Source organism: Urocampus carinirostris, chromosome 20, assembly GCF_059441175.1.
Source record: "Urocampus carinirostris isolate Australia breed hairy pipefish chromosome 20, RoL_Ucar_1.0, whole genome shotgun sequence".
Taxonomy (NCBI): Eukaryota; Metazoa; Chordata; class Actinopteri; order Syngnathiformes; family Syngnathidae; genus Urocampus; species Urocampus carinirostris.
This window is the reverse complement of record NC_142368.1, coordinates 14,735,565-14,759,621: the sequence shown is the minus strand read 5'-3', so window position 1 is coordinate 14,759,621 and position 24,057 is coordinate 14,735,565. Positions and strand designations below refer to the sequence as shown.

The 24,057-nt window shown below is 39.6% G+C and overlaps 1 protein-coding gene across 1 annotated transcript in view; it reads right to left on the bottom strand.

Moving 5' to 3' along the window:
- The window catches only part of nbas (NBAS subunit of NRZ tethering complex), a 287,616-nt gene that overhangs the window by 201,184 nt on the left and 62,375 nt on the right, over positions 1-24,057 (bottom strand). Inside the window, exons 19-23 of the mRNA XM_088324534.1 lie at positions 23,410-23,488; positions 19,941-20,045; positions 18,160-18,296; positions 8,391-8,477; positions 7,959-8,112 (exon numbers count right to left, since the gene is read on the bottom strand). Coding sequence (XP_088180660.1) covers positions 7,959-8,112; positions 8,391-8,477; positions 18,160-18,296; positions 19,941-20,045; positions 23,410-23,488 — 562 coding nt within the window. The remainder of the gene's footprint in view (positions 1-7,958; positions 8,113-8,390; positions 8,478-18,159; positions 18,297-19,940; positions 20,046-23,409; positions 23,489-24,057) is intronic.

Below are 24,057 nucleotides of genomic sequence, written 5' to 3'. Positions count from 1 at the left end.
TCAATTAGGGACAGAACGTCTAGTGTTCTTCCCCTCAATTATGCAAATATGTTGGAAAATATTCCACGCACCGGGTGACTTGAGAAATGTATCCCTGTTAGCCTTAAGTGTGTTACTTTTGCCAGGTAGGCCCTTTTTTCTGCTCACTCTTTGTAGTAACAATACTACATTCATACTACATACTACATACACCTAGGTTTTTTTTGGTTTGAACTATTTTATTGACACTATTAACAGCAAATAAACACTGTGAGGTTTGAACAATTTTTCTCGACAATCTTAACACCAATTAAGCATATTCACAATTTCGTTCTTCACAATTTCGTTATATCTGACAATATGACGTTTTAACAATTTTTTCGACATTTTTAACAGCAATTAAACACACGATTTCATTATATCATATCCCAACAGTATGAGTTTTTATCGACACTTTTAACAGCAATTAAATACTTCTTGGTTTGTTTTTTGGGGTTTTTAGCAAATATACACCTAGGCATTCCCCACAAAACTACCAAAACTTTGCTTAAATCACTTGTAACCTCTCCAACTAATTAACATGTAAAGCAATGGCGACTTGCTTGCTAAGGTGCTGGTGCTGATCCGATGGCAACACAGTTCAGGGTGACAAAAGCAAGTCATTCTGTCTTCAAAATGCATTATCTCGGAAAATCATAGGACTGTACCAATGAAATATAACTATAGGTTTAAAGCAAAAAACATGCATCATTTCCTCACATTTTGCATGTTTTATCATTTGGCAATACCTTCAAAATTCCCTTTGACATTCGAAATGAGAAACCTCTAACACTAGAGAGGATTTTTTTTATATTTGTTGCTACTTTTAATTGAAAAAAAAGATAATAAATCTTTGAAATGTTTTTTTTTCTTGTTTGTAGCCTTAAGCTTAATTGGTGCTTATCTTGTCCGTTTTCATTGTTTCTCTGATTAGTTTGTTTAGCTCTAATGAAAGTATTTTGTTGAATAATCTGATAAACAATTGTTTCAATCCCTGTATTCCAAAACAGAACAGTAGCTCGTATTGACATTTTAAAAAACATAATTTATCAGAATCAAGTTGCCGGTGTGGACAGTTATTCAAATGTTATAAATTAATTTCCAAAGGGCTACCAAATCACCAGTGTCGGGCTGAAAATATTTGCCTAAAAAAATAATCATTTTAATGAGGCCCTAAATAATCCATGGTTTTGGAAACAAACTTTGCATTTTTACAATTTACATTGGTAAATACTTCATGAAAGTAATACCCAACCACATGTACCGTAAATTCCGGACTATAAGCCGCTACTTTTTTCCCAAACCTTCAACCCTGCGGCTTGTTCAGTGATGCGGCCAATTCATGTAATCTTTCTAACGGCCGCCAGCGGCGCTCGAGTACAAAAGGTAAAATTTAGACCGGTGGAATATATGCGCCGAGGAAGAATGCAACTTCTTGGCTTGTGCATAAATCAAATTAGTGTAAACATACCCTCATCATGCAAAATGCAAAAAGAAAGGCACATAACGCAGCTTTCAAGCTAAAAGCAATCGAGCATTCCGATAAAGAAGGAGCGAGCGTGTTGCTAGCGTGTTTTGGAATAAGGGAGCGTGGGACGACATATATATGACAAAGTTTCTTTCCGACACTGAGGAAGACGACTTTGATGGCTTCAGTTCTAAGGAGGAAGATGAGGACGGTTTACCGTGATTTTTACAAGTACGGTATGTTTTTTTTAACCTACCCATTTACTGTGTTGCGAGCCTGTTGCTAGCGTGTTGCTACCATTAACTGCCCTGTCACAGGCACCGTTTGCGATGAAAGTTATATTATTATTATTAAAGCTTTGAAAAGTCTCTCGGTGTACTGTCTTTCTTTGTAAATATGTGTAACCATGTATAATATGTATTTGCAACTGTATATTTTTGTAATGAATTTATTTCAGAACTTATTCTGATATGTTTTGCACGGGCGAATAAAAAAGGGCCGAAACAAACGCGGGGTGACGGGAAGTGGGGACCGGTAAAGGTGAGTGTTTGTGGATACTGCGGAAAATAGTGGATATATATTTTTCCCACCCTTACTTTTGGAAATATACACTTTTTTCCTTGGATTACTTTCAACGGGACCCGGACTCTGCAGGTCTGCATCAAACCTTAAGTACCGATATCATTTTCCGTTCATTTTGCCGGCTGTGATTTTTGGACTGTGTACTTTTATGAACGACATTCAGTTTCAATCGCGGGACTTAAAGTCGGGTTTGGGTTAATTTTGTGTTTGTGTTACATTTTTTTAATGTGGGCGCATGCGGCTTATATACAGGTGCGGCTTGTGTTAGTACAAAAACGGTTTTCCTCTTGAAATGTGGTGGGTGCGGCTTATAATCAGGTGCGCTCTATAGTCCGGAATTTACGGTAATTCTTCAAAAATACAAAATTTACATTATGATGCTTTGTTTGGACATAACCAAAATGCTTCATTTTACATTCAAAATATGGAGGTCAATAGAAATCTGATTATTTACTGTAGAGACGCTGAAACAATTAACCCTTTTTTATTTGTGAATTAATCCAATAATAAAATTATGATTAGCCATTTTGTCTTTAGGATTCTGGGAAACAAATATACCCATTTATTTTGCGGGTTTTTATCTCAGAGGGTAGCTTTACACGCAGACAATATTCCCATTGGAGGCCAATAACAGTATTTCGATTGTGTAAATCTATGTAAATGCTCACAAAAGTCCGACCGTGAGTATTCCAAATGAAATGGTTGGATTGGGCCTTCCATTTTACGATTACTTGTGCATATACACATTGAGTAATTCAATTCCTTGGGCCCATGCGCAGTTTCCCTCGTCCAGGGTAATTTTATGCCCCAAAGCACTAGGGAACTTGTAGAAGAGGCAAATTATACACGAAAACTCCGGCTTACATGCTTAAAATGTCTAATCTGAATTGGTTGATTTCCCTGGAATTATTCAGTTTTATTTTCTTCCCCCATGTTGAAAATGCCACAGTCCATTTTTAATGGATGCATCAATTGTATCCTTTCATTTATAGTCTAAGTCTTCGCTTTTGGCAAACCCGAACAAGAACACCTTGTAAACATTTGCAGTACTTTGTTGAATTTGGTGAGTGACATGAATGAAATCATCCTTTATTTAATGGGGGGAGGGATTTTGTAAGGTTTATTGTTCTATATTCTTTATCAATTATCCATTATCCGTTATCGGTCAAATCATAATATGCTACAAAGCCAAGGATCCGAGACACTTGTTCTCAGCCAAGAGGCTGAGTCAAGGTCCTAGAAACAGAGCCAGGTTTGAACATAGTACACAATTCCAGAATGTCAAAAGATAAATGTGGAAAGTATATCATATTGCATAATGACTCTGCTCTCGCTTCACCCTTGTAATCAGGTAACACAAAACGCCATGCACAAGGGGGTTATTCGCTCGTCTCTGTGGATGTAAATGATCCTTTCGGACTGCTCCAGAAATCAGACTTCTGGATTATAGCCTGCATGTAAACCCAATCGGTGTCACAAGCAGTGTACCCTCTAAGCTGCGCGCGTGCGCAATTGCGCACTGCTCGCACATTCTCAGCGCACAAGAAAATCTAGTTAGTGCACAAAAATCAGGGCTCAAAATGACTAATTAAGCGACTCAAGTCAAAGTTACAGTGCATGAAGGTAAAAATACATGGGTTCCCCTCACGTTGTGTCCTAAATGCGGTATTTTGAAGTCGAGTCAGAGTAGAACGAAGTTGAGTAGAGTTAGTAGAGTTGGTCGAGAACAGGCTTCTTCGGCTCGGCTCACTAAAAGGAACCGGCTCTTTCGGGTCCTAAACGGCTCTTCAGGTTGTTTTTGCTTCTTTAATCCCAACATGACCAAATATGTAAAATGATGCACAAAATGACTTAAAGGAAGGGGGGAATAGAACAAAAAAGAAAAAAATTCCAAAATGAAAAAGTAGTGAAAAGCTGAGAAAGAAAGAAACAAAAGAAAGAGAAAAAAAGAAGGAAAAATTTAGAAAAAAGCCAGAAAAAAAGAAAAGAAAGAAATGTAGGAAAAAAGTAAAAAGAGAACAAAATGAAAAAGGTAACAGCTCTGAAAAAATAAACACAATGAGATTTTTTTAAAGGAATTTTAAAAAAGTATAAAAAAGAAAAAAGTTTGTGTGGTATTCAAATAATTTCCAATCAAGTGAATCTTGTTGCCAACATTGTATTTCCACTAAAAAATGTGATTAAATACAGTTCTGTAGCTTACAACTGACTAAATAAGCCCCCAAAAATGTTAATATTATGCGACGAAATATATCAGGAAATAAAAAGAAATGGATATCTTGTGAAAGAAATGTACGTTTGTAGGCCGTACAACCTTTGCAATAGTACATGAGTCAATTCATTCAAAAGTGAAAAATAATTTTGCATTGCCGGAAACTCAGCAAAATGTAACTTGATGTCAAGTTTTGGACATGTTTGCTAATGACTTAGTTGCCACACTCGGGGTTGCTGTTGCTCACTGTTGTTTCAAGCGTTGATCACCGACTTTGTGTGAACGCTCAGACCCCCCGTGGAAAATTACAGGGAACATTGGTCACAAGTGGTATATTACTTTTAAAAATTAAAAATTAACACGAAACAGATTTTGGAGTATGTACAGATACAATTAAAAATACATGTTTTATGCATCAGTGTCCTTTTTATGTGAAATTTGTGCATGCACTGGTGGGGAAGAAAACGAATGAAGCTGAAGTATCGAGGGACTGAGAAAAGATCCCTGGGGCCACTCGGTGTCATGTGACGACGAGAGCAAGAAAGATGTTGAGATGTCTAATTAAAATGGAACGAGAGAGAGGAAAGAAGGCGAGGGGGCTCCTGCTGTGATTCCTGAAGATTAACCAAAATTGCCTCATGCTCACATGTGCGCATACACACTCCATTTCGAGAGCATCTTGATCGACACGATTCCTTGCAGTTGGCTCGCAAAGTGATCAATGGATCCCTAAAAATCATTCTCCTTGTTTGCAAATGATCTTCATTATATCGCTCATTAAAAAGAACAGCTTGTTTACGAAAAATGTCGATGTGGTCACTGTCAATGATTTAGGACAACACAATTTCTTAAGGGGAGGGTTTTTTGTTTTGTTTTGTTTTTTAAATATTGCATTATGTAGTATGCATGTTCAGCATCAATTACAGTAGTTCTTGGCAACGAAATAAGAACATATGAATAAACGATTTTATATTTTCGCTCTTGACTTCATCTAAATTAGCTATTTCTTTTTTACCATCTTAATTTTTACGAACCGTCATTAAAGATCCAGGTTTCGTACACCTTTTTCATGGCCAAGTTCAAACACTTTTTAAGTGCATTCAAAGCCAATTTTCCGATTTATCCCGTATCCAACAACAAAATCAGGTGTGAATCATTTTTTCTGCAGAGCCACAAATATATTTGTGAATTATATATGCGAGTATTAATCTTGCATATGCATTCATCAAAACATATGATTTTTACATCTTAGGTGAATTGCGAATATATTTAGTTTTTGAGACAAAACTGTCCCTATATAAAAATGACAGTAAAATATGGCTTACATTTTTCAGTTGCAGGAAGTTCGTCCCATTACAATTCACCACTGGGAAATACTACCTTAATTCTTTGCATGGTCCATAATTGATGTGTAATCCTTGCACTGATAGGCATTTCATAGTGCTCTGTTTAGATGTAGCATGCACCAGTCCTCTCGGATGCGCCCATAGGGGGCAATGGCACTTCATCAGGCAACATCATACAAAATAATGCCAGCTGCCCTTAATCACGAGGAGGGGGAAATGCTCGAGAAAGACTCAAGTTTAATGTAAGTTTGTGCATGAATAAAACTAGCATAGACCCTCATCATGGAAAAGGTGTCAATCGAAACGGGAGCGCTAACTACCAGATTGAGAATAATTTTACTAGTGTGTTTATTTGTAAATAACCAGGGTTGGGTAGGGTTACTTTAACTGAATTACTTTCAATGACTTTTGGATTACTTCAACACCAAATATGCTAATAAAAGACAAAATAAACTAAATAGGAATAAAATGACTACATTTTGTGCAGGCTTGGGGAGTAACGGAATACATGGAACGGCAAAAATGATGCCAGAGATCAAAGAGAGGAGAGAAAGCTTACCACGTGTTGTGAGTCATCATTGTATTCATATTGAGTTTCTTTTGTCTTTTATTAGCATATTTGGTATTGGAGTCATCCAAAAGTGATTGAAAGTAATCCAGTTAAAGTAACCCTACCCAACCCTGTAAATAACGTGGTGAAACAAACGGATTACAAGAAGCAACGTTAAACGAAGCAGAGATGTTTTAGGCGGATTTCTATTTATCCGTCAGTATTATCATGTGTTATTTTACGCGGTTTGATTCTATGGATTGTCCTTGATGTAACGAAGCCATTTTCGAGGACATCCAAAGAAGTTGAAGACGGCCAGGGGACGTAATGGAATGGTGAGTTACGTCGGTTTTATAGTTTCCGGGTATCTTGTTTCAGACTGATCGTGATGTTTCTTTAAAGAGTTTGAAATGGTCATCATATCTTGAATCCCAAGAGTTTAAGCTTTCCAATGATATGTGGCACGTATTTTAGTTACTGGTGACATCGTCAAGACACGTGTTAGTGCATCAAAATTCAGAGCATCGGAGCATTAAAGGGTTAAGGTCAGTGTTCCCTCTAAGCTGCGCGCGTGCGCAATTGCGCACTGCTCGCACATTCTCAGCGCACAAGAAAATCTAGCCAGCGCACAAAAATCAGGGCTCGAAATGACTAATTAAGAAGCGACTCAAGTCAGTTACAGTGCATGAAGGTAAAAATGCACGGGTTCCCCTGACGTTGTGTCCTCAATGCGGTATTTTGAAGTCGAGTTGAAGGAGAACGAAGTTGAGTAAAGTTAGTAGAGTTTGTCGGGGAACCGGCTTCTTCCGCTCGGCTCACTAAAAGGAACCGACTCTTTCGGGTCCTAAACGGCTCTTCGGGTTGGTTTTGCTTCTTTAATCCCAACATGACCAAATATTATGTAAAATTATGCACAAAATGGCTTTAATGAAGGGGGGAATAGAACAAAAAAGAAAAAAATACCAAAATGAAAAAGTGGTGAAACACTGAGAAAAAAAGAAACAAAAGGAAGAGAAAAAAAAAGCAAAAATTTAGAATAAAGTAAAAAGAGAACAACAAGAAAAAAGTAACAGCTTGGAAAAAATAAACAATGAGATTTTTTTAAAGGAATTTAAAAAAGGTAGAAAAAAAAACACGGAAAAAAGAAGAAAAAGTTTGTGTTGCATTCAAATAAATTCCAATTATATCAAGTAATTCTTGTTGCCAACATTGTACTTCCACTAAAGAATGTGATTAAGTACAGTTCTGTATCTTACAACCGACTCAATAAGCCCCCAAAAATGTTAATATTATGCGACAAAATATATCAGGAAATAAAAAGAAATGGATATCTTGTGAAAGAATTGTAAGAACAAACGATGTTTATAGCCGTGCAACCTTTGCAATAGTACATGAGTCAATTCATTCAAAAGAGAAAAATAATTTTGCATTGCTGGAAACTCAGCAAAATGTAACGTGATGTCAAGTTTTGGACATGTTTGATAATTAATTATGTTGCCACACTTGGAATTATGGTTGCTCACTGTTGTTTCAAGCGTTGCTCACCGACTTTGTGTGATCGTTTAGACCCGTGGAAAAATACAGGGAACATTGGTTAAGGTACTCTGTAAATATCTCATGTTTCAATGAGGGCACATGCAGCTTTTAGTCAGGTGCAGCTTATGTATGAACAAAATGTTTTATCCTTTAAACATGTACTGGGTGCGGCTTAAAATCAGGTGCGCTCTATAGTCCGGAATATACGATAACTTTAAAAATGACAGGCTGGAGATGGGGCGGTACCTGTCTCGAGCAGGACTCAATCTCGCGCGCTCGGGTGCAGTACCAGTCGGCCAGGAGGCGCACAGAGGGCATCGGTGAGCGGAACCGGAGTAGATCTGGTGCTTCCTCGTACAGTGGCGTGTCATCATCTGGCACGTTCTGCTCCAACACGGCCCTGATCGACGTCATTCAAGTGCACACTCAGTTTGGACTTTTTGTATCTATTACTGCAAAATGAACTAAATTCAATATATTTCTTAATCCTAAACATAAAGACCAAGATGTCGCCCAATTGGGCCTATTGCACATGTGAACGAACTTAGCCTGGCATGTGCATGTCGGCAGAGTAATATTCATATCCGAAAAACATGCTTGTCATTGTGCCACCTGTTGCAAAACTCAGGGAGGCATGCAGTATGACGCATCAATGAAAGGATCCATAGAAGAGTTTACCTGCATTTTTCTGCCTCGCACCAGTCAGTGTCTCTATGTCGCTGCTCATCCCATGGCATCAGCGTGCGCTCGCCTCGCTCGTCCACACTGACCATTGAGAGAAAATTCAAATAAATGCCGACTCTACAAATACAACACCTAATCTAAAACAACAACATAGTGCAAAACAAAAAAACATTACTCTTTATATTGGTACTACTATGATTATTTTTCTAGGGATACTGCTATTATTACTTACATAGTGATTGGTATTGTACTAGAACTAACAGTAGTACTACTAGCAGTGCCTGTAGTAATAATATGAACCTTAAAATTCTATAACTAGCACTGCTCACACTACCACAAGTACTAATACTTGGCTCTACTTTTACAAATACTACTAAGGATCAGGGTTGGGTAGGGTTACTTTAACTTGATTACTTTCAATTACTTTTGGATTACTCCAATACCAAATATGCTAATAAAAGACAAAAGAAACTAGATATGAATAAAATGGCTCACAAGACGTGGTACGCTTTCTCTCCTGGCTTTGATCTCTTTGATCTCCGGCAAAACAAACATAAAATGTGACAGAAACAAAATGAAAATAAATCCAAACAGCTTGCCAACATTATTTTTGCAGTTCCATGTATTCCATTACTCCCCAAGCCTGCACAAAATTGAGTCATTTTATTTATATTTAGTTTCTTTTGTCTTTTATTAGCATATTTGGTATTGGAGTCATCCAAAAGTAATTGAAAGTAATCCAGTTAAAGTAACCCTACCCAACCCTGCTAAGGATGTACCTATTTATGAGCCAGCAAATTCGTAAGCCCTGATTCACAGATTTTTCTAAACCTTAATCTTTTAACAAAGAAAATCAAGATCAGGGTCCAACTTTATTAAAGATTTAGATAGATAGATAGATACTTTTTTCATCCCCGCAGGGAAATTAAAATTTAGGAACACTGGTCAGTCGAAAGATTGTCATGGGTGCACACCTGAAAGGACAATGTGTAATATTTGACCAAAAGATGCTGCTGTATTGTGTAGTGCAACCTAAAATGAGTGCCACAAAGCATAAAGAGAATACAATGGAATAAACACCAGAGGTGCTTTGCTACAAGCAGATACTGCAAGATCAACTACAGAAATGGATGTTAAGGTTCCAACTAGTTGAATGTCGTATTGTTCCAACGGACCCCTTCTGCATCCTCAGCAGGTAACCAGTACACCTCTACTGAGTGGGGAAGCAAGGATTGAGTTAGCCTTCACTTGCAGAACTGGTCCAGCTTGGACCTCTTGAAAGTCATAGCCACCCGGAACTGCTTTTGGCTACTGTAGCTATCTCCCTGATAGCCTTCTGTACTTGTTTGGAATAAGGTCCGATCTTTTGCAAGATTGAGCATAGATGTGGCGGGGAAAACCTGAGCGCCAACTTCAATTGGGTGGAGGGTGTTATGCCACCCACCGGTGGTCGCTTCATCCACAATGTCCTGGTACATAACCCCCTTTTCCTGATGAGATATGGCTAGCCTGTCTTCCCAGGGAACAGCGAGTTTGGATAAAATGATGGATTATGAGCTTCTAAAAAAAAGGATCATATCCGGTCAGAGGGTAGAGTTGCCCCTAGCTCCTAAAGAGAAAGCAGCTTCTTCTTGAGGTCTACCTGTAGCTCCCAATCTGATGCAGCATTGATAGTAGAGGGTCAGATTTGTTTCCCTTTCGGACTTTACTGCCCTCTGCGTGGAAGCTTGAGAGTCTAGGTGGTACATGTGACTGCTAGTTTGTGTGGCTTCTCTGTAGCTCGACCCATTTGGTGACCTCGACGAGGACTTTGTTGTGTCTCCACCGGTAGACCCCATCTGCCAGAATTTTTGGCTGGGAAAACTTATTACAGGATGCCTCAAATTTTCTGCCCCAGATCTTCAAATTTCTTGGGTTGGGAAGGAGATCAGCCGCAGCGCGCAACCGGAAATTCAGTTTTCCTTGGTCAATGTCCCAGAGCTCCTTCCAAGACATTGGTCTTCCAAGACACTGATCTTTTTCAGCTACTTCTCGCACCCTTTGTACCACCAAATCCTTTTTGTCTCACGCATTGGTTTTTGACCAGCTCTTAACGCTGTAGTTGCCAAGCCCTAGCCATCCGGGACACACATTGCCCACAAATTCTTGATGTCTCAAATAGGCTTCTGCATCTTTCACCGCCTCAAGGGATTTCTACTTCCAGCCGCAGTTGATGGCAGAGCTTGTGTGCCTAACTTTTGTGTCCCTAGAGACGGAAAGAGTGCATGCTACCCTTGCCTTGGTGGCCTTGAAATCTTTTACAACAGAAGAGCATTGTGGTCGGAGTACTGATGACCTACTGTAGAGGTTGACTGAGCTGAATGCTGGAACACCCAGCAATTTGCAGATAAACCTGCCACACACTCTTCCATTGCTTCAACTCTGGTCATCGGGAAGTACGATGCCATGCTGAAAACAGCATACCTTGAACCTGCCTAGCAGAAAACTCCTGTCTACTCTACTCAGCCAGTCCTTAAGATGGGCTGCGGTGTCCTCGAGGTTCCCCCTGTCCTTCAGAACACTGGCATAGCTCTTCCCCAAGCATAAGATTCGCTACTCCTGAATGGTTGGTATCACACCCCTGGATGCTGTAAGTGTTATTGGAGGGATTTCCCTTAAAGATGCACAAGTTTATAGATTGACCAAGCTTTAACTGCAAGCGGGTCAAGGTGGCCATATTCTCCAATGCACTCAGGACCCATTGCGTCCCAAGAATGGATGGAGTCATCACTGTGATGTCGTCTATAAAGGCTCTATGGGCTGGATGCCTTGTCCCATCCACTGCCATTGGTCCTTTACACAGGGACTCTCCTGTTCTGAGCTGCAGGTTCATAGCTGCCACAAACGAGGAGACTGATATATTGCAGCAGGCCAAGTTCTAATTTTCCAGCCTCAACCACCTGGTGGTAAAATCCTTAATGCTAAACCTCATCTGAACAGAGCCCATATGAGACATCACCAGCTTAATGACCTCTGATGGTAATGTCGCATTGCCATGTGGATGAGTTGGTGTGGCATATTTGGGTACGCCTTGGCAATATCTAGCCAAACCAATGAGAGACACATCTTGTTACTCTTCAGCTCCTTAATTATCGGACTAATCACTGCTGTGTGCTCCAGAGTAAACAAGTATCCTTCGTTCTGGACACTTACATCGGTCTAGCCATTGGTGAGTAAGTATAAACTGAATCCAGCTCCTTTGGAATGAAGCAGCCATCTGCAGGTGCCCACAGCAAGAGTTCCTTCAACCTTTTTGACCGTGTGCGCAGGACTGTAACCAGTCTCCTTAGCAACAATGGGCAATTCTTCTAAATCTTATTAGATGTCCCTGATGGACCTGGGGCCGATTCCCCCCCGAGCCCGTCCCCAAACTGACCTCACTTCTTCAAAGGTGAAGTCTGCCATGTTGAAAGGGATGCTTGGATTGACCCTCGGGATATGGAGGAGGCACTCTCCCAGTGGTAGGTCCGTGCTGGGGTTGCTATGTGCTGCCTTCACCTTATTCTTCTCTTCTTCTTTGGAACATGTAAGTCTCTCGCTATTGGGCTGGCCATGGAGCTCCAATGTAGAGTGGAATGGATTGATAAAGAGATTTCCGCTGCGGGCACTTCTCTTTTTAATCTCATTCGCCTTGCCTCCGCCCTTTGCAGCTGGGGTAGGTTTCTCCGCACTTCTCTACTTAACTTGCTCAGGGCTTTTTTCTCCTGATGTTCTGCTCTCCGCCACCTCTTCTCGAGTTCCCGCAGGTCTTGAAGCATATCAGCAATGAGGTGTTGCCTTCCTCTGGGGACTGATGGCTGTCTCTCGGGCTTTCCTTTGACTCCAACTCTGTTGTAGCATGTCTTATACACCGTTTCCACCTTAGTTTAGTATTTTCTGTGCAGCATCCGATTTCAAGATGTTGTCAAGGACGATGCTGAGGTCTTCATTCAGTTGCGCCCACCTGTAGTCCTTAGTAGATGGCAGGTTCAGCTGCGGCTTCAACAGCAAGCCCTCCATGCTCTGGGCTTCTTGGCTCATCCTTATTCTAGGAGCAGGTTCAGCTACGGGGTCCTAAGCACTGTGGTGTGCCTTCTGACTCTGGTCCTCCATCAACTGACAAACTGAGCTAACAAACCCTGAGAGTAAACCCTGGACTTTGCCAGATGCAAATGCTCTTTGCACTTGGATTTGCCTTGGTGAATTTTCACACCATGCTTGTTCCTAAAACTCCTCCCACAGATGGAGCACCTTTGCTTTGCCTCATATCCCTGTCTTTCCAAATCCAAGTTTTGACTCCTTGTCAGTGGCCGTGTGACAGCAGATACCCCCCCTCCTCTGTCTACAAACTACAGAGACTCTAAGTGACCTAATTGAAACATGTTTCTTGTTTATTTCTTAAAATTAAAAAAAAATGTCTCAACCTCCAAAAATTGAAATGTCCCAACCTCCAAGAATTGAAAAACATGCGTTTATATAAATTGTTCATGAGTTTTTTGGTTTTGTTTTATTACCTCCAAGAGGCGCTAAAACCACGAAACGTCCCTTTGAAGTTACATCACCGTCTAAAATGGCGGCGCCCAGTTTGGCTGCGGCTGCATCGGCTCGCTACAGTTTAACTGTAAGGGTCAGGTGTATCGACAATTCGTTCTGTGTGCATGGTTACAAAGAATGACAATAAAAGTAAATTCTAGTAAATTCTATTCTATTCTACATGCCAAGAGCAAAACTAATATTTTAAGGTCATCTAAACTTGGATTATTAATAGTGTTTGTTCTTCTACTACGGCAAAAATAATTACCACTACAGTAAACTATAGTTCTTAGATATATTGGTAGTAGGGATTAGTAAAAAAATGAAATACTGTAAAAATAAAAATAAAATATATACACACACCGAGGCCATATCCCCCTAGTTGGAGGTGGCTAGAGTCAAGAACACATTCCTGACTCTTTCTGGGAGATTAAAACAGAGGAGGGGATTCCCAGCCCCCTCGCTAAACCCAACTGTTCGGAGTCATTAGGTGAGCAAACCCCCCCAATTCCAACCCCTAATGCCGAGCAGGGGGGGGCAATGAGTACCAATGTTGTAAGTCTAAGGTATGACTCGGCCGAGGCTTGAATCAGCAACTTCCCAGTCTCGGAGCGGGCGCCCTACCCGCAACGCCACCGAGATAATTCATTAAAAAAAAAGTTTGGTATTTTCTAAATCTTAATTGTATTTATGTAGCATATAAGACAACACTCATTACCCAAAAAGGGCTGTACAAGATATAAAATTCTAATTTCCATTTGGCAGACTTGTTAGAAACTATTGATACAATCTTTGTAGTGTGTACTTGCTGGACATAAAACAAACATAAAAAGCTTCTCTGTGATGTGTTCAACACTAGCACGATCATAAAGAAGCACAGAACAATCATCTGTGGCAAGCGATTCATAATAAAAACCGAACGTTTATCTTTTACCAACACTCAGGCATGAGTTCGTTCATTAAATCGAGAAATTAAAACAACAACAAAGCCTTAGAAATAGTCTTTAAGGAAAAGCCTATTCAAAAGAAAGATGGAGGGTAAATATTAATGCGAGAGCAAAAACACTGTTGTGGGGGATAATTAATTTCCACAATCTCCTCCCAATCGCAAACTAAGGAAGCCTGGAGGGATAAGAGGAAAAACAGACAAATTCAAGGCCGAGTTGTAAAACTTTGCAGCTTTTCCTTCTTTTTCTATGACTGTAACCTGATCAATAATCAGGGCATTTGCTTTTCTCTCTCAACGGCGTACTGCAGTGCGGCTGGCGCTCTAAAGCCGGGGGACGGTAGGAAAGCGGCCGGCGGCGAGGGTGGCTGGCCGTGATGGATGCTCACTGCAGAGCTGCAAACGCCCCACCTCCATACCAAAAAGCCACACAAGCCATTTGTAAAGAAAAAAGGAAGGCGGTTTGTGTGCTTTTACATGTGGATGTGCGCGTGAGTGTGTGTAGGCCTAAAAAAATGACAGCAAGATCTTGGTGGTATCGCAGTTTTGTTGCTTGGTTTTGTTTGTTGGGGCAAGTCAGTGTAGTACCATGTTATACCACAAAAACGCCTCGCAGCACTGAATTACCGTAAATTCCGGACTATAAGCCGCTACTTTTTTCTCAAACTTTCAACCCTACGGCTTATTTAGTGATGCGGCCAATTTATGTAATTTTTCTGACGGCCGCCAGCGGCGTTTGAGTACAAAAGGTAAGATTTAGACCGGTGGAATATATGCGCCGAGGAAGACTGCAACTTCTTGGCTTGACTAGCGGCCAGAAATCTTTCACTAAAGCTGGCCGCATGCGAAAGGCAACTTTTTCGCAAGTCTGCCAGTGGATCCTGACAGCGTGGGGCAGCATCAAAAAATCCACCATCACCAGCGGGTTCCGAAAAGCCGGTCAGCTGCGTGACGGAGAGGAGGGCACAGAATCAGGAGTGGATGGGAGCGTGGGACGACGTCTATATGACAAAGTTTCTTTGCGACACTGAGGAAGACGGCTTTGATGGCTTCAGTTCTAAGGAGGAAGATGAGGACCGTTTACAGTGATTTTTACAAGTACGGTATGTTTTTTTAACAGACCCGTTTACTGTGTTGCAGACGTGTTGCTAGCGTGTTGCTACCCGTCACAGGCACCGTTTGAGATGAAAGTTATATTATTATTAAAGCTTTGAAAACTCTGTCGGTGTACCGTCTTTCTTTGTAAATATGTGTAACCATGTATAATATATACTTGCAACTGTATATTTTTGTAATGTATTTATTTTAGACACTTATTCTGATATGTTTCGGACGGGCGAATTAAAAAGAAGAGGCGTAACAAACGCGGGCTGACGGGAAGTGGGGACCGCTAAAGGTGAGTGTTTGTGGACACGGCGGACAATAGTGGATATATATTTTTCCCACCCTTTGGAAATATACACTTTTTTTCTTTGGATTACTTTCAACAGGACCCGGACTCTTCCGGTCTGCATCAAACCTTAAGTACCGATATCATTTTACGTTCATTTTGCCGGCTGTGATTTTTGGACTGTGTAGTTAAAATGAAGGATATTCAGTTACAATCGCGGGACTGGGTTAATTTTGTGTTTGTGTTACATTTTTTTAATGTGGGCGCATGCGGCTTATATACAGGTGCGGCTTGTGTAAGTACAAAATCGGTTTTCCTCTTAAAATGTGGTGGGTGCGGCTTGTAATCAGGTGCGCTCTATAGTCCGGAATTTACGGTAGATCGGAAGACTTGCAGAAACAATAAAGAAGAATTTCAGTCAGTGTTGTTTAGTGGTTCATTTCATAGCACAAAAGCAAGTGACTATTACCATATATTGCATATGTATTGCTGCTCCCCGTGGGTTAAACAGCAGATGTTTGTTTTGTAGGGCAATGTTCCTCTGATTCATTTGTCCTTTTAAAATAAAAATAAAAGAAAATGTGCTTAATTGTGGAATCGAAAGTAGAAACAGAGATTGGGAACTTGAATCTGAATTCAACACAGTTACAGCTACTAATTATTCAAGAATCCCTAAAACCCTGTGCAGGCCATTAGAGTGGGTGATTTGGCGTCGATGCCATTTTGTATTGTATTGTATTTATTTATTTAGCCGGTATAAACCATAAACATGATATGTACAAAAAAATAATTTGACATGGGAACACCCAATAATAGTTTTAAAAGAATAAAAAGAATAGAGTAAAAAAGATATTGTAGTGTATAATACAAGGTAATTATATAGAATAGTTAAAAAGAAAGAATATGTAAATAACAAGACTAGAGTAGAATAGGTCGGAGGAACGGCGTTGGCATAATAATACTATACATAATAACCTAAATCAATTCCCGTTAGACATACGGATAGCGGTAGGGTAAAAACTCTCTTTAAGACGTGTAGTCTTGCTCACAATGGAGCGAAGACGGCGACCCGACGGCAGGTAATCAAAGTACCTGCGAGCAGGGTGACTGGGATCGTCTATAATTATTTAGTGTCCGTTTTCTAGTTCGATCGATGTAGATACTTTGCCGGGACGGGAGGCCAGTACCTATAATTTCCTCTGCAGTCCTCACGACTGATTCCATCTTTGACAATTCTTTCTGATTGACGCGACCAAACCAAACTGTGATTGACCTAGTTAAAACGGATTCAATGATAGCACGATAAAAATGGACTAGAATGGATTGACGGACTCCGAATGATTTTAGTTGACGAAGGAAGTCGAGCATTTGTCTGGCTGACTTTATAATAGCAATAGCATTGACAGTCCATGTGAGGTCAGCTGACAAGTAAGTACCCAGAAACTTGAATGAATGGACCAGTTCCACCTCACTACCATTAATTTACAGTAGCACATGCAGGGGAGGCTTAGTATGGAAATCTATTATCTTCTCCTTAGTTTTACCTACATTCAATGACAGATTACTCTCATGACACCAGGTGGAAAGTGAATCAATTTCTGCTCGGTATTCAGTTTCGTCTCCATTTAAAATAGAGCCAGTAACTGTGGTGTCGTCTGCATATTTAGCGAATAGTCAGAATTGGGTTGACAATTGGCTGCAGAAAATCACTAGTGGAGTCCATCACACACCTGAAGCCATTTTCGGCTACGCCATTTTCAGCTCTACTCCAAGGTGTCACGGTCACGTGTTTTCTCATCATGTAACCAACAAAGATTGCGACTACCACCAAGCCAGATAGCAATTACAAAGACGAGCACATATTTACTATTATGCCAAAGGAAAAGACGAATGAGAGCTATATCATGAAAATGTGGCGTGAGCCATATATTTCTAAACTACCAAGTCCAATGTACAGTGGAGAATGGTGCCAGATTGCTAAAAGAACATGAGGAGTCATCTTTTTCTATTGTTGCCATTCGTGGTTGCCACAGTAACAGACCAAGTAGCATCCGCTTGACATCATTCCTTGAGGCTTAAAGGGACCTCAAGGAAACACTTCCACTGGACATTGACTCAGATTATACAGAAAGGGAACTGAAGTGATTAATAGATTACTTCCCCTGCTATTAAATTTGGATTTATAATTCGAGTACTATGCTTGATTTTTGGGTGACAAAATAATGTGAGTACATTGTATATCTAAATCTATCTTAACTACTTTTGAAATCCAGATTTGTGTGTGTGTTTGTATTCGACTCATAGGCTTCGAAGCAGCTGAACCTATTTTTCTGAAAAATTACACAGTTGTATTTTAGGCCTCTGCAAATGTCTTTAGCTAGGTTTCATGTCAAGACACCAACTAATATAAACCCAAAAAAATTGATAAGCATCTGTTTTCGTATACAAGCAGCTCTGGGGCTGCATGCGGCTCTTTGGCGCCCCCTAGTGTCTCCCTGGGGCTTTTTTAACAAACCATAGCCTAAACCACTCCACCCAAGTAGAATGTCTGCCAAAACTGAGTCTGGCAACATTAATCTATCATCCAAAAAGTGCCTCTGAAATGTTTTGAGATATCACCACAGTGTTCTGTATTTGTATTTTTCTCGTGGAAAAGAGCATCTTTCTGTTTTCCCCTGTACTTGCACACCTATGAAAATCTGCGACCGATTCTCAAAATTAAACAACAGGTTTGGTACTTCACGCTTTTGGTGCTGTGCTATTTTCCTTCAAAAAGTACCGCAAGTGGCACTCAGTGTGCCGCTCAACCAAAAAAAGGAACAATGGCTTTTAATCAATTTACACACAAGCTATGAGTGTTAAGGTTGTGTACTCACCAAACCTCAGGCAGCAAGATGGTGTACTCATGCGGGGAGGTGGTCTCTGGGAAGTTGGAGAGGATGGCGAGTCGATGCTGGAGCAGTTCAGCGCCGTGGTACGTAAAGAGTATATTCAGAGCCTGCACGTTACTCTCCTGTAGCACAAAATAAATGTCTTTGAAGGGGTTGGACATGTTTTATATTATATATATATATTCAGATTCAGATCTACTTTATTGTCATTCTTGTACACGTGTATACAGAACGAAATGTCGATACATCAAACCCGCACAGTTTCCTTGAATGTACAGATATAAATAAAATGTTGTATTGAGTTGGAGTATTGAAGCACTAATAATATACTAAATAATTATAGCTATGTATAGTATTATACAGTAGTGCATAGAGTGCAAGAGGAGCAGCTAACCAGATGTGCAAAATGGGCAGTCAGGTAAACAAGTCACTATACAATAACAATAACGCTGGAGTACAATAGTGCAGAGAACAGATGTGCAAAGGAGTGGCTAGGTATAAGAATTGCCAGTAGTGCAAGGACAAGTAGCGTCAATTTGATTTATTTGAAACATCTTGGTAATTGCATCAGTCCCTTCACTTGTTGCCAAATTCAAATTTGGCCTTTCGTTTATCGGACTTTTACAACCTTGCTATAAAGCATGGGTTGCCAAACTTTTTGAAGCTTCAAGCCCATTTTTGTTACTGAATCGTGCGTAGGGCTACTATTTTGATATACAGTGGAACCTCGGTTCTCAACCATAATCCGTTCCAGAACCCTGTTCGAAAACCGATTAGTTTGATCACCGAAATCATTTTTCCCATTAAAAATAATGTAAATCGTTTGAACCCATTCCAACAGCCTGAATGTTTACCTTGAATGTTTAACGTAAACATGAAGCTAACCCAGGCTAATCGTACGTTCGCGTTATCGTAATCTTACGTATGAAAGATTACGCTAGCATGAACGTGTAAAAATGAAAAAATCAGGTCGTTTACAAGTCATTTAGCACACGGGTCTCCACAACAAGTGGTGAGCGGTTCATTGGAAAGGGGGTTTCGTTCCAACACCCTGAAAGTTGGGCTCCGTTCCAACACCCTGAATGTTTACCTTGAATGTTCAACGTAAACATAAAGCTAACCCAGGCTAATCGTACGTTCGCGTTATCGTAATCTTCCGTACGAAAGATTTCGCTAACATGAATGTGTAAAAATTCAAAAAAAAGGATAAAGAAAATAATTATGAATAGGATTTCTTACCGTTGTGGTGGTCAGCAGAAGGCGCAGGCAAGATCAGACACACTCGCACACCTCCTTCATATTTTGCTATTATTTCTTTCTTAAATGCAATAGTTGTACGCACTACATTTCTTTTTTCACCTGTAGCAACTTTGCTGCTTGCACTGACTTTCTTGGGAGGCATAATTAGGGGCTAAAACACTTTGTACACCTATATTAAAAGCGAAAGCAAAACGCGATAACAGTTGGTCAGGAAAAGAGCGATTTACACCCGTACGCCGCTCAGCATCGCACCCTAGCGTACGCACTCACGCATTACTGGCGTTCGAACTCCGATTTTTTTGACCGAACAGCGAAGCAAGAATTTCTCGAAATTTTGGGTCGGACTCAGATTTGTTCAAACTGAGAGGCGTTCGAAAACCGAGGTTCCACTGTACATTTTATATAAGAATAGAATCGCATCTTTAGCAAGGAAACAGAAAATACAATCTATACGTTTTAAAACAAAAAGATTGACATAGAGGGAAAAAAAAAAAAAAGAGTTTTACCCTTGCGTAGTTCCGCGCCGACAAAATTATGTTCTGACTACGGAACTTTTTGAAGAACTCTGCGTCGTATTTCTGCTCAGCTGCATGGGGTCCGCCGAGTATTTCCTGAAAACAAAAAACACAACAATGCTTAAGAGTTGTATTAAAATAAAAGTCCAAACTAAAAACCAGCTGTTTTGGTAAGAATTATTTCCTCATGATTAAATATAATTTAATATTTGCACACAAAAAAATTGTACTTTACATTTTAAGGAGGTCTTTAAAGGGTAAACGATTCACGGATCCCTTAACCGCCACGGTCCACAAGGACCACTTCCTGTGGTGTGTCTTAGCTAAGTACAACCTGGCAACGCCGGTCCGTCTCCAGGCCATTTTTTGGGTTAGGGGTTGGCTGAAATAGCTTAAATCGAGGGCGTCCAAAGTTATAGCAGCAAATACCAGAAATATCTCTTAATCGCTGCACAACTTTTAAATATCTAAAGACAAACTCGAACTATTGAGAATTGTCTTCTTATACAATTTAATATTTTCACAAAATTTGAAACCATCTGTGTTTTCATGTTTTTTTTTCCAGGGTCTATATAAAGAAAAAAATATATATGTCTACCTTTTTGATTTATTTACAAATGTTAACAGGTTACCAATGTTTGGATCTTTAAATAAAAAGCTGTACTTTAAAAAGAAATCCCTGTTTGAAAAATATACATAGAAAACTAATTTGTTTCTGTTTTGAATACGAATCAAAAAGAGACATAATTGACATATACTTGAACTCATCAACAGCGTGCCCAATTTTGATTCAGAACATGCATTTGGGTAGACCGACTGATAACTCAAGAAATTCAAAAATCTACATGAAACTTTACTCATAAACAGGGTTGGCTAGGGTGACTTCAACTTGATTACTTTCAATGACTTTTGGATTACTCCAACACCAAATATGCTAATAAAAGACAAAAGAAACTAAATATGAATACAATGATGACCAGGGTTGGGTAGGGTTACTTTAACTGGATTACTTTCAATTACTTTTGGATGACTCCAATACCAAATATGCTAATAAAAGACAAAATAAACTAAATATGAATAAAATGACCAAATTTTGTGCAGGCTTGGGGAGTAACGGAATACACGGAACGGCAAAAATGATGTTGGCAAGCTGTTTGGATTGATTTTCATTTTGTTTCTGGCGCATTCGTTTTGCCGGAGATCAAAGAGATCAAAGCCAGGAGAGAAAGCTTACCACGTGTTGTGAGTCATCATTTTATTCATATTTACTTTATTTTGTCTTTTATTAGCATATTTTGTTGTCACAATATGTTTAACCCATTTTGTAACAATGACAATAAAGGTATATTCTATTCTATTCGATTCCATTCGATTTTCAGGGTTGGTTAGGGTTACTTTAACTTGATTACTTTCAGTTACTTTTGGATTACTCCAATACCAAATATGCTAACAAAAGAATCTAATTATGAATAAAATGACTCAATTTTGTGCAGGCTTGGGGAGTAACGGAACATGGAACGGCAAAAATGATGCCGGAGATCAAAGCCAGGAGAGAAAGCTTACCACGTGTTGTGAGTCATAATTCTATTCATATTTAGTTTCTTTTGTCTTTTATTAGCATATTTGGTATTGGAGTCATCCAAAAGTAATTGAAAGTAATCCAGTTAAAGTAACCCTACCTAACCCTGCTCATAAATAAGACGGACACACTTCTTCCTACATTACACAAAGATGACAATATTCAGTGCTAGCAATAAAAGTCTGCTTTCAATGGCTGAGCTAACAAAAGTTTAATCATGAAATCACTTTGACCAGGAACATATTCATGCTCTTCCCCGGAAATCTTCGAAAATGTTCCAGCGTCTGGCAGGATGTGAATGGACCGTGCTCAGACAGCGCCGTGCCTAGTTGGGATGATAAAACCGCCGTAATATCATATTCATGGGCAACCGGGGAGAACAGATGCGGTGGCGCAGCCCTGGTTACCATGACAATGTCCGTCTGGCTCGGCTCGTTCCGAAGCGGGCTGAAATCTCATCTTTTTCCCGCTGGCTGCTCGAGGAAAAAAGTGTGCCGCGCCACGTGGCAATTTATGGAGCGTGGAGGGGGAAAAAAATGATGGCTTCGTTCACATTACTCACCCTGAATCTCAACACTCCCGTTTGATATACTTTTGGTGGCCTTCACCAGGGCAATAAAAGCGGCGAAAAGCCATCCATTCTTGTGTCAGATTTTTGAATGCCTCTCCAGCAAGAATGGGCTACAACCAATGTTCCCTGTAATTTTCCAGGGGTCTGAGCTTTCGCACAAAGTCGGTGAGCAACGCTTGAAACAACAGTGAGCAACAGCAATCCCAAGTGTGGCAACTAAGTCATTATCAAACATGTCCAAAACTTGACATCACGTTACATTTCCGGCAATGCAAAATTATTTTTCACTTTTGAATGAATTGACTCATGTACAAGCTCGTAGGGCTTTTTCAGAAATGTAATCTCTATCAAAGTAACCCTAACCCAGAAAAGAGCATGAAAAACAGGAAAAAAATAAATAAATCCTGCACACAAAGCATTGTATCTCCTTCAAATTACCTGGCACAGTTATTAGCCATGGCGAAAAATGTTTGTCGGATAACCACTGTTCATTTAATTGACACTTTCCCATAGTCCAAAGTAAACATCTCTGTCGAAGTTGCAATGTATATTGTGGGCAGACCTAAGACATGCTCTGAAACCACATCACAGTTATGATAGTTATTTTGGTCACACCATGTTGCTACCAAAATCACATTTTTAAGACTTTCAAAAATTGGATTTATGTCATTTTAATGCTATTTTAAGGGCTTATATTAAGAATAATAATTTCAATGCCTTTTAGGACTAAGAATCCGCAGGAACCCTGTGATATATTGTGCAACATTTTGATCAGAAAATGTCCTAGTTTAAGTATCATTTAAATATTTTGTTCAGTTTTAGAAGAGAATAAAAACCATTTAAATGTATTTTAGTGAGATGAGATGATTTGAGCTGCATTTCCTTTTTGATTATATTTTAAGGCAACCATGTGATGCCTGGAAACAATGGCATCTGATGCATTGTTGCCACTATTCAAGAAGTTCTTGTATATGTGGCCTTCCATTAATATTCCACGGATGATTCTGGCTCCATATGGCATGATTAGTATATACAATAGATGCATTAATGTGGACGACAAGAAAACGAAATGCATGACCGTAACCTTTTAGATGGTTAAAGGTTAAACCAATCAAGATTCTTCTGCCCTTTGCGACTGGATTATGATGTCTGTGCTGGCAGAGAAAAAAAAATGCTTCATAAAAGCTGAATAAAACTTTTGATTGCCTTTGGATAGGCATGAAATTGTGTCATTACAACACAATTACATTGCTGATAACAATGATGACCTTAATCTGACCTGGTGTGAGAAAGGATGCGTTTAAAGTTACCTCGTACGTTGCCAGCCTGTCCAAGTACGACAGCAACTTCAGTCGGCTCCTACATAACTCTTTCTGCTCCAGTGTTAGTCTAAGAAACAAATGAACAAATGGCAATTTATTAAATCCATCAGTGAAAAAAAGGAAAAATAAACAGAAGAGTTCTTAATATAAAATGCAGACAGAATAGGACGACGCTGAAGCTTAATGGTATTCATAACTAATCCTTCTGAAAACTGAAAAAAAAAAAAGTCACAAATGACTGATAACAAAATAATACTCAGGAAAAAAATCTTTCTGTTTATATATTTTTCAAAAGACAAAATTATGAATGGGATTCCTAGCAGCAACTAATCAATACACAGGCAAGTTATCATTTCTCAAATTAATTGCCAAATAATTCATCAAGAGGTTAAATTATTTAGAAACGTATCACTCATAAAAAGCTTATTAAGTCATTTCAAGTCATTTTTATTTGTGACGCCCTTAATCACAAAGAGTCTCAAAGGGCTGCACAGGTTATTGCACGGACTATTATTTCAGACTATTATGACACCATCCCCTGATCTGGAAACAACATGAGGGCAAGGAAAAACTCAAAAACCTCTACATGAGGAAAATGAAGTAACCTTGAGAAGGGACCGCACATGTGGTATCCCC